This window comes from Haplochromis burtoni, unplaced genomic scaffold, assembly GCF_018398535.1.
Source record: "Haplochromis burtoni strain Fernald_Lab_line unplaced genomic scaffold, NCSU_Asbu1 Contig_96, whole genome shotgun sequence".
Lineage (NCBI taxonomy): Eukaryota > Metazoa > Chordata > Actinopteri > Cichliformes > Cichlidae > Haplochromis > Haplochromis burtoni.
This window is the reverse complement of record NW_024582457.1, coordinates 2122834-2134978: the sequence shown is the minus strand read 5'-3', so window position 1 is coordinate 2134978 and position 12145 is coordinate 2122834. Positions and strand designations below refer to the sequence as shown.

At 39.7% G+C, this 12145-nt stretch overlaps 1 protein-coding gene across 1 annotated transcript; it reads left to right on the top strand.

The window, feature by feature from the left end:
* Positions 1-1714: 1714 nt before the first annotated feature.
* Positions 1715-11778, top strand: LOC102312304 (DISC1 scaffold protein; the record flags this gene model as incomplete). The annotated part of the gene is given in 3 exon segments (XM_005927162.3): positions 1715-1759; positions 7125-7248; positions 9949-11778. Coding segments are annotated over 3 exon segments (339 nt in total). The 3' UTR covers positions 10143-11778.
* Positions 11779-12145: the final 367 nt, after the last annotated feature.

Sequence of the window (12145 nt, the reverse complement as noted above, 5' to 3'; positions counted from 1 at the left end):
CAGCAAGATATTTTAAAAAACAGTTTTGTTGATTAAAAAACACTATATCGGATTCATATCGGTATCGGCAGATATCCAAATTTATGATATCGGTATCGGTATCGGACATAAAAAAGTGGTATCGTGCCATCTCTAGTATGTATATATATATATATATATGTATGTATGTGTATGTATATGTGTATGTATGTGTATGTATATGTGTATGTATATGTGTGTGTATATGTATATATATATGTATATATGTGTATATGTATATATATATGTATATATGTGTATGTATATGTGTATGTATATATATATGTATATATGTGTATATATGTGTATGTATATATGTGTATGTATATATATGTGTATGTATATATGTGTATATATATGTATGTATGTATATATATGTATATATATGTATACACAGAACATTTTCCAGATATGTTTCATTATACTTTCCTACTTAGGCTCACAGATTGTTGTTTATCATAATGTTTGCTCTACATTTTCTCCATTAGTATGGATTTACTGGATTGTGCTTCCAAGCACAAACGTTCGTTCTTTTTGGATCTAATATACAGGAAGCTGTAGGGTTTCATTGCCATGTTTAATTCTGCTGCTGTTGCAACCTGTTCAGCTTCTCTCACAGACCTGTCCTTAGCATGCATAAACACACAGCTTTCATTAATGTCTTCTTCTTTCCTGCCTTTCCTTGACCGCATATGATAAACTGCATGAATCTATTTTCTGCTCCCCCTTTTGTCTTTCTTTGCTTTTCTTTCTCCTCCTAAAGCCTGGAACCTCCTAACATTTTACCAAGAACTAAAAGGTGAGACAGCCAGCCATTTCTCTCTTTTGTCCTCATCCTGTGAGCTGTGTTTTCTGTGTAATCCCTCCGCCTGAAACCCAGTGTAGCAAAATACACCCTGTAATATTTATGTTGGGTATGACTTTATCTTTGAATTTCTTTGCAACAATTACAATAAAAAGCTTTTTGGCATGTAAAAACGTTTAATCTTTATATGAAGACTTTTAAGAATAACCTTCCTGTTGTCGCTTATAGAAATAGAAGAGGCACATTCAGTGGGTACTGTTTTCATTCGGCAGCAAACATTATTTTAGCTTGGTAGATATGAGTGTTTTCATCTCAAGGCAACAAACAATAAAAGAGGAGCTTGAAGCTGGTTAATCTTTACAATCTGCACCTCGAAAACTGTGTGAGGCAGATTGTACGCTGCTGCTAGATGTGATTAGAGATAGCAGTGGCAATCCAGTTTATATGAGTTGTTTAAAACTGCAGCATTTGAAACCAATCAGATACTGTGTGAAGAGTTATGGATGGGTCAGTTGTGTTTGCCTCAGAGTAAAGTAAAAAGGCTCTTTTGAATTTAGAATAATAATTAAAACTTTGCTGATTATTTGTTTTCACTCTGCTTTTTAAAACCACAAACAATATGTTAGCCTCCAGTAGGTAGAGTAATTACTTTTCCTTAGTGAAGAATGTACAATTACATACTTTGAATGCTAACAAAAAAACCCTGCAACACAAACGAGTCTGTTAATCTATTTTCTTGTTGTCAGTTTTGCTGATGAGTAATTACAGCCTCCTTGCATTATGATGATGCTGCACACATACAGTACACAGCCGACATAATTGTATTTTTAATAATTCATGAGCAGGCTTACGACTGTGTGGCCTCAATAAATGTTCCCCTTTTTGTTGCAGAAGCTGGAGGAGTTTTTGTTCTGCATGGAGGATAGTCACCCAGAGGTGCGTGATGCTAACACTATCACTGTGTGGTTCAATGTTATCAGTACAATGCTAACATTATCAACAACATGACCCCTGTCACCTGTTTTACCATCTACGTGAGAGGCACCATGTCTTTTTTGCAACATGTTTTTTATGACTGTTACTTATGAGGGATAAGTAACAGTCAATTTTGAGTTTATTTAATAGAAAAAAAGGATATTTTATTCATATGTACACATCGCTTAATTCTGCTGCTGGCAAACTAATGCATCCTCATGAACATTGAATTAATCTGTTAAAAATGCAGAAGGGCAGGTTTTGTGGTATCTACCATGTTGTCCTGCTATCTTGAATACAATTTATGCATGTGGCCACGGACTGGCATTTGTGTGCAGAGGAGGCAGATTCTAAATTGCGTCCAAGCCTTCAAACTCCAGATATGAAGGATCATCCTTATTGTCAGCCAGCTAATGTTAGGGTTGAAATTGCACTTCTCTTTTGGTAAACAGTTTGGTTACATTGTCACATTGTATAAGAGGTTATTTGCCATTCCAAGTCCAGGAATGTTAGATCCACTTAAAAAAAAATATCACTAACCTTGGCTAACAGCAGCTAACAGAGGCTAACAGCAGCTAACAGAGGCTAACAGCAGCAAAAACAACAGCGCATGCTGACACAAAAGTACATCATGTCTTCAAAAACCCACCTCATTGTTGCTGTTGTTGGACAGAAGTGAGCTTTGCTGACTCATCGATTCCTTTTCACAAAGCTTTACAGCCTCCTTAAGTAGATGTGGACGTTTCTCATCCAGCACTGGCAGCTGAGGTAAACAGTAGGCAGAAAGCCTACTGAGCAAAAACTGTGGTTTGGAGTCATTTTGCTGTGAGATCAACAGTGTCCATAGATTTTCAGGTGACTCTTGGTAAAAACATAAAATTTAGGAAAGTATTAAACTGAAAAATATCTTTTTTTTAAAAACATTTTTTATTTTCCGATTTGCTGGCAAATGTTGATATTGTTTAAATATTTTACAATAGTGTGTACAAAACAGTCTAGATTTAAGATTAATCTCTGGGCTGAATATAACATGTTTGTCCTACAGTGGCCACCATAGTTAGGATTACGCGCTTTAATTGGGAACGGTAAGAAAACAGAATTAACTTAATTGGAATTTGCATCTTAGTGACATCTAGTGGTGAGATTTTACACACTGTAACTTTATGTTTGAATTTACACAAGGTCACACAGCCACACAGTACACATGCACTCAGTAAACGGTGGCACTTGCAGGAATTCAAACCAGTAAATGACGCATGTCATGTTTAACAGGTTCTCAATGCTACAACCTGCAGTACCAGTGATAACATTTCACCCAAAGCTTCTATCAAACATTGGCTCAGTTACCTTCTAAAATCTATTTTAAGAGACAGCATCAATTTACATGAAATTTTAACTGTGGCGCTGTAGAAGTGAGAAGCCTTCCCCTTTTCTAACTTTATATGACATTACATGTAGTTATTAAAAAGCCAGATACCCTAAAATAGGTAATTACAATAAAGTACAGCGACATTACAGTGATACATCACTGAGTCAGATGATGTGATAGCTGTTTAATGGCATCTTTCCAGTGATGGTGTTGTGATAGCATCGGGAGGAGCTCGATTCTCTGCCTCGCGCAGAGCGTCTGACCTCTTTCTCCTTTCCATAATGACTTTAAGTAAATGATTTCCACTTAGCTGCTGCCCTGCTGCCACAATGGAGATTGATTGGTGTGTGTGAGTTTGTGTGGTCATGTGTGTTGCTACTGTTTTCTTCTAACCTCTACTAATTGTTCTTTTATCCTTTCAAGGTCCTTGCATATATCTTGTTACACTCACCCATAGTTCTGAACAACAGTAGACACATCATTAAACTGGAATGTTGAATGGTTTCTGTTGAGATTTGTTTGACTGCTTTGCAACAGGTTCCTACATCATACCTCGTATTACAGGAGCTACTGTATACTAATGGTTGTTTTATAATGTTTAACACTGCATTGCTTTTCCACCTCTGAAATGAAATGTATCACTTTGTAGGCACAAATGAAGAAGCACGCGTACTGTTGGATGTCAGTCAAGCTACAGGTTTAGAAGATCATTGCCAAACAAACATCACAAAGAAAAAACATAGCTTGATGGGTTTTTTTCCCCCAAACTGAACAATTGTGGAGAATCCTGCAGTGTAGGACAGAAGTGCTCAAAAACTGAAGCTGTATTCAAATTCCACTTCACATTTGAATAGCGACAAAATTAAGTATACTCAATCCTGCGCACTATAAAAGGGCTGATTTTTGTAGTTCTTTGTTGATGGCAGCTATTGTCCCACAATGAAAAGCAAAATCATTAAGGTCAGGTAGAAATGACAGTTACAGCTCTAGAAAGATGAGGGGAAAAGGAAAGAAAAGATTTTTCTTTGTTTTGGCAAAGCTTATTTGAGTGACATCCACAAAGTTACCGTCAGCTTGGTGTTAAACATTACACACATTGTAAACTTTGCTTTTAGGAAAAAGTAAAATAGAGCCCAAGTTTCTACTGCCACATTCAAAGTCACTTGAAACACCTCTCTACCCCATTCTGATCCTCGATTTGAACTGCAAAATAAGGAAATGATTTACAGCTTTGTCTAATTTCTTTATGGTTTGGATTTTGGGACAGCTGTGTGCATTTATGGCACGTCTGGGAAGCATTTGAACATATGATGCATGCCGACTTTTTGGGGCTCAACCTACATACTGCCTTGAGAATATGTAATAAAATAACTGCAGTACTGAATTCTCTTATTACTGCACATATTTGTGTACAATGTTCCTTTGCAGACGTATTTGTTGGTAAGGATTAGTGTTGAAACCTAAGAAGCAACCTTTCACATTACAAGGGAGCTGCAACTTGAATATACCAGAAATTGATCATTGTTAAGAAAAGTAACTTAGAAAGTACTTCAAGTATGAGCTAATAGCTTTCCTTCAGCAGCGGTGTCGTGGATGTGCGTAACTTGCAGGCTGCTGTTCACTGAGAGACACCTATTTTTTTGGCATTTTACTGTGACGATGTCCTTGAACGTTTCACCTCCAAATTTGAAATAAGATTTCTGTAACTTCCACTGCAGACAGCTGGCTACCAAAAGGTAGGAGAGAAATAGAACCCGTGTGAATGCAGGGACCAAAAGACAAGACAATACACTAAAGGTTCTTATACGAAATTTGTTTGATGTATTTTTGATGTGTTTTCCAGTACATAAAAAAGTACTTAACGCATTAACGAGGCTAAAATCTTGATTTACGTTTGATCTGCTGTTTACAATATGCTGCAAAATACAGACTTTTACCTCCTGCTGAACTTGTTTGGCATGAACCGCCGTATTACTGGCCTTTCATTTATATTCATTTAGTTTTTATTATTATTATTTTTTTTATAAAAAAGTCAGGCACTCCAAGTTTCTTATTTAAAATAAATTAGCCACTGTATTTTTTAAGCAAATACTGCCTTGAGTGCTATGCCAGTGCAATAATATTGCTTTGTATTGTCCGCCTGGTGCAAAGTGGGTAGAACAGCACCCATGGGAGCATGCACAATTACCTGCTGCCTCTCACTCATTATTGCTTAAATAATCATACAACTGCATACATGAGTTTGAATATTGAATTCCTAAATAATTTCCTCAACACCACGCTCCCCCAGTCTGCTTTGTTTACTTTGGTTTAATAACATTAGCGCTAATGTACAACAGAAATCAACACGCCAATACACGCAAGCCTGCGATTCTATTATGCAAATTGACATGTCGGTGAAATCTGTCGCCTTGTTTGTCAAAGGCAGAGATAGCGAAGAAAGCTGTTTTGAACACCACCTGGAGCAACATTACAATTTGTGAATTTTTTATTTTTTTTTTTAAAGATTTTGTTTTTGTTTTAATGGCTTTTAAACAACCTGTCAGGCGTGTCTTTTAAAGAGTGTCATTCTGCACGGGGAGCTTTTGTTTTCTGTCCTGTGGTTGTATTGACTTTACAAAAGCTGAATGAAGGCTGGAAAGTAAAGAATCAATTAGCTACACAAACCCAGGGCTCTTATCTGCTGGAGAAGCCCCTAACCTGGATAAACAAACAGCTCACTGAATCTGTTGAGGGGAAAAGATCCAGGACGAGGTGAAGTGAAGCCAGAGGAGAGACTTGTGACAGTGATCGTTTGTTCATTTAAAGTTCCTCAAGCGCTAAAATATCTTTTCTCTGAATGCTGTTTCCTGTGGGCCTCTCTGCATTGAAAAAATCTCGCTTAATTCCTTAATTGTGTCAGGATGTCTCGCACATATTGCCGCCCCCAACACTTGCTGTTGTGGTACGTTTCTTTTCTGGTGTTACATCATCCAGAGTGGGAGAGCTATTCCAGGGCAGAGACCAGAGACGCGACTTTTCAGTGATTGTTCTGACACCTCTGAGCTGCAGGGAGTTGATTTTTTTTTCTTTTTCTTTTAACCTGCAGCTATGAGTCAGATTAGACTCTTTGTGTTGTTTAAGGAGAACACTGAGTCTGTGTGCGTGTGTGTGTCTGTTTGTTTGAAGTGAGTGTGCGTGTACTCTTGGGTGTGCGTTTGTGTTCTCTATGCTTGATAAGAGAGAAGAAACTAGGACACGATGTCTGCAAAGGGGGCTGTTCTAATTATGGCCAGCGTTGCTCCCCGAATGCTCTGCCCTACTGCACTCTGAACTTCCACCAACCTGACATCCCTGCCATTCTTCAAAATGCACCCAGCCTTGTAGCATCATGTAATATGCAGATATCTCTTAATGTTGTAAACACTGCCCCTCTAGGTGTGTGTTTGCGAATAAACGCTTTTTGTTGCACATTAACTGAGACTAGCAAGTGGTTAAAATGGCAAAAAACCGTTAGCTGCTATAATAAAAAAAAAATCTGTTAATAAACAGAGTCATCTGAATGAAGAGCATACTGTAGTTGGTAAATATAAATATATAAACATGTCAGTGTGTGAGCCTGCAAACAGTTCATCTACCCAGGGCAACATGAAGCACGATGATAACTTTGAGGTTTATTGTTTGTCGCAGTTTTAATGCTGCATTATACACATGCAAACACGGTTTGTCATTTTTATCAGGCAAGGAGGGGCTAATAAAAAAACTGCCCAGTTGCATTATGGGAGCTGTAGCCAATGTTTTTGTAGCTTGGTGCATGTTACTTTCTAGGAGACAGAAATCTTCTGTGAATTTCCCAACTCTTTGCTTTTCTTTGGTTGAACTACATCAGATTAGCACAAGCTTTTGATCATTGTCAGTATCAGAGGCTTATATTTGAACAACTTCCCTTGTTGACCCTTCATGTCTTCTCTTACCCAGGATGGGTGCAGCGACACTGGGGCTACCGAACTGACGGAGCGCTGTGAGCAGATCAGTAACAGGCTGATGTCCTTGGAAGATGAACTGCAGATGGCCATACTGAATCAGGATCAGGCCCTCACCCATATCCTTTAAATTAACTGTAAATATACATCATGCTACAGTCACAGTGGGGAAAACAGTGGCTGGAGCCTGTGGCACAAACATAATCATTGCTGCTGTGGGTGTTGAACTTCCAGTGCCTTTGAAATGGTTGTTTGGAAAAGGTCCAGGTCTCTTACAACTTATAGTCAGTTGCTGTCTACAGAGCAACATTGGTGCATCAAGTTGTGGATAAAATGGCAATGAGACAGAGTCAGTGTGCTATTAGTTTGCAACTGAATGGGGTCAAATTGGCACTTACAGTCTGTTTCTGATAATAGGGCAATTAATTGTGAAAGATCAGTGCAATTCACAAATCTGTTGCCAACATTAATTACTACATTTAGAGTCCAGCCAGAGTCTCATAGATATGAAACAGAAAATTGCAGCACAAATAGTGACATAGTTGCTCCAGGACAGCAATATAATTGCAAATTACATGGGTGCTGGCTAGCCCTGCTTTTATATAAGAATATTTGAGTTGAGTCCGGTTTTATAAATTAGTTGCACTCATTGATTTAGAGCAGCGGTCCCCAACCCCCGGGAACGGACCGGTACGATCCGTGACTCGTGACCGCTAGTTTAGAGTGGCTCAGATTGATTGTGACATGCTGACTAAGTTCCTCTGTTAGATTGACATTATTTGTAAACCTTTACCAATCAGTCTGAGAGTGATTGCAGTCAGCCTGATTTGAACCACCAAGTTTTCCTAGTTGCAATGAGTTCGCTGTCCTATATTACTCTTGCATGACTGACCTGATAATTCACACCTTGGGGTCAGTTATGTGTGTCTGTCCATTTATCTGAAACACCTAGTTTTCCTCAAGACCTTCCAACTCTCCAAAGTACACATTCAAACTACCTTGCTTAACTGCTGACTGACTGATGTTTGCGTTTTGTGACGTTACCATTCAATGAAAAAGGAAGAAAAAATCAGCCTGTCTAATCTGACATTATTTGTCCATTCAACTTCAAATGTAAGCTGGGTGCACAGGATTTTTCTCGACAGGTTGGAAGTGCCAGCTGGAAAATGAAACGGTAAATGTCCATGTGAGGTTATTAGAGGGCCGCTGATGCGGGCTGCCAGTCACCATGGGCTGAGATTAAAGCTGGTCGACAGGGGCAGTGCCGCAGCAGATCGAAGAATGTCACTGTAATGACTCCCCGTCATATCTTAACGTCTATTCTCCAAGCTGACCCTCCCTCTCTTCACCCGTCCTCACCGCCCCTCCCTTTCTCCATTTGCCCACTTCCACTTGCTGGATGTGGTTTGCAGGAAATTACAATATCCATGATAATGACTCAAATCAAACTGTTGAAGCTGATTACAGGTCACAATACATCATTTTCTGTGCTAATTAGAAGGCTGATTGGAAATAGATTAGTGTGTTTTTCTCGCTCCACTTTTCCCCTCTGCATGGTGGGCGTATTAAGACAGAATCAAAAGGTAATATTTCAACATTGCCGTGGTGAAAATTTGCCACCTTTACCTGCTGTTGCTTAGTTTCTGTCACGTCCAATTTTTCTGTGCTGGACAGTATTTAATTGTGTATTTAATTTGGCGATCTCTAGAACCAGTGTGTTCTGCAGTGCCCCCCTCCCTGGCTCTTTTTGTTGATCTGTGGTTAGTCTGCTTTTATATCTTTTTAGAGCGTCCCCCACTGTACTGTCAGGGGCCAGCACAGACCCTGTTTGCATGATTTCAATGCAGCCTGGCAGTCGGAGATAGACAGAGACCGGCGCACCTCTTTCCACCTCTCTGCTCTCATGTCCTTATGTGTCACTTATTTCTGATATTTGAAGTCACTGCACTCGTGCAGAACTGCAGTGGACACTTGAGGACAGTATTGTCGGTTTGCAAGGAAAATTGAACAGAAACTGAACTAGCGATGCTGGGACTGTTGCCATAGTGACAGTACGATCAAAACGGCAGTGTCTAAGGGTCTTAATTGAGTCCCTGCTCTCAATAACAGGAGGTGTATGGACAACCGCGGAGACTGGGATTGAAGAAAATGAAGACGAGGGTGGGCAAAATCCTGTCGGTGTTTGTGGTTAGTTTTAAGGGTTTTTAAGATCATTCTGAGCAGTTTCTTCCCATTTGGACTAGGCCGCCCTAAAAGTCTTGTCGAACCCTCTGCAGTATTCATGAAAAGCTCTTTAATAGCTGTTTAATTATGAATGAGGACAATCTGTGTCCATTCAGACAGCAAAACGAGCCATCAGGCCCCATCTGCCATCAAAGCCATCCCTTTGATTTGCCACTTAAGCTGGACACTCACACGATTAATTTGAGTTTCTAAGCAGGTTAAACAATCCCCCTCCTGTTGACAGCCTCTATCCCGTTTCATTGATGGTTTATGAATAATTTAGCTGGGCAGTCTGTTTGCTTGGGTCCCCACATTGCCACCCAGCCTCACGGTTGAGACGAGCTCATGAATAGCGAATAATTGGATGGGGTTAAATTGAGTATGACTCGATGATCTGTCCCGATAATCCGCTCGTGGGCCAAAATCGGAGATTGATGACTTCATCACGTTATGGCTGTCCGCTGCTACCGCCATTAACCGTCAGGGGGCACACATCAGGGCACATGTGACATATTTGTCTGTTGGCATGCATTTTATTTACATGTCAATGTTGTGTGTGTGTCTGCAGCAGCATTCTTCCTTAACTCCCTTTGCACAGTCTTTAGAGAAGGAGGTTCAGGAAGTAAAATCCACTTTACAAACCATGCTTGCACAGCTCAAGGTGGAAGAAGAGGACGAGGAGGAAGTGAATGAGTTGGATGACCTCATGAAAAATGGGATTGAGGAAGAAGAAGAGGAGGAGGAGGAGGAGGAAGAGGACCAGTACTTCAGTGACAGCTGGGACATTTGAAATAGATGTTTGCAGTGTTTTATGAGCACTTAAACACAGAATGGCTACCTGATAGGTTGACCTCGGCTTTTGCAGTAGAAGTGACCCCATATCCATTTACTGTAAAGCCTCACTCGAAACACTCGACAAGCAGCCGCCGTGGTACTGCTGAAAGTTTCCATCAGATCAGGTCTGTAACTTTTCACCTGCTTCAAAATGAAGAAACGTGACATAAATACAACACATGAGACACTTTCTCCCTTAAAAAGAGTGCCTTTGACGACTAGTTCACATTGAGATGTTTCTTTTTAACCGTTTTCAGATACAGTTTTTTAAGAAGGTCAAATTTATTTTTCACTTTTTAAGCATTTAAATGTCACCACTTTTGTTACAGTCCCATTTTATAAGCGTTATAAGCAAGATTTAAAGTCTGTGTAACCCATGGCTGCAAATGAAGGTTTGGTTTGAGTTTTGACCAGACACCAAGCGGACAATCGGAAAACGTTAAAATTTGTTTTCACTGCTAACAGTTTTGCACATAAAATAACATAAAATGTATGCCTATTAATTGTTATTATTATTATTATTGTTATTATTATTATTATTTTGGTCTTCCAGCCACTTTTGTGTGTGTTCTGAACGACTGGACTTTCTTGTAACTGCGTCCATGAAGTAACTCGTTTGTGGTGCTACAAAAATGTGAGCTAACTTGAACACTTTATTATCTGTGGGTGGAAAATGCAATATTTAGATTTTTCCGTTGTTTTCAAACGACATTGCGTACTTTAGGTTTTTAACATTTTTGTGACATAAAGGACAAATTACATCTACGTAGGAATTATTGAGAGATAAAACATCGGTGGGCACATAAAAGGATTAGAAACTGCTGTTTTTGTTGTTTTTTCCCCCTCTGTTTGCCACTGGTTGTGTTTTTTTTATTCATATTTGTGCTTTCACCTATTATTGAGTTCTGTTTTGTTTTTTTAAATTTACTAAGCAGCTGTACCTTATTTTATATTTATTCCTTCCAGTTTCTCACTAATTACAGCATGTACCGTTCAGTCTAATGTTGCCTCCTGCTGTTTTCTACTTGCATTGAGTTACAGCCTCTTTATGGATTGTTTTTTTTTCCCCCGCTCATAGAAAATTTGCTGGCACGCTGCCAGGCAAGTGAGGGCAGCGGTGACAGGCAGAAGATATCAATACGGTAATAAAGGTCCTAGTGAGGTCTTTGGGGGATACATGGGTTTCTGTTGTTATCTCACCTCAGCAGCAGCGGTGGCTAATTGGTAGGCAGCCTCACGGAGGGCATACTGAGGGAAAAATGGGATGGGAACGGCACTTTTTTTTCTGATTCTGTGTTTTTTGGAGCGGGGGCTGTTGGGGGATTCTGCCGTGCCACGCTCTGGGCTGTAAACACAGCTGAGCGTTCAGGGGTTTTTCTGCAGAAGCACAATGGGCCGTTCTCACATTACTGCCAGTTTGCCAAACCACTTGCCAAGCTAGAAATCTCCACATCTATCAGCTTCAGACAGAGCCCAGTACACACACACACACATGCACACCTTCCTGCCAAACACCCCAACCTCATAATTGAATCTATGCTTGCATCATACTGTGCCCCACGTGGCAGCTCTGCTCATAAAATGGTCACAGAGAAAAACCCAGATGGTTTGAAGCAGGCAGGGTGAGATGTTTCTCAATGTAAAATGAAGCATCACGCAGCGCTGGATCCCTTTCTTACAGTTTGGTTGCTAGGATATTGTACCATACCTCGTTATTATAATATATTATTAAAATCGTTCCACCTTTTTCCTGCACAGTCCAGTCAGATCCATCCCTCTTAGTTTCATTCCTTCTCAAGCTTTATAGTTTCTTTCGTGAGTTTAGTCATGCATGGAGAAGTCTGCATAACTGCAGTGTGACAAGAAGACAAATGGGTGGCAATTAAGATTACACCATGGTAATAAGATGGGAATAATGGGGCTAAATAAGCCATGAGAATGAGTTAATAACAGAGTAAT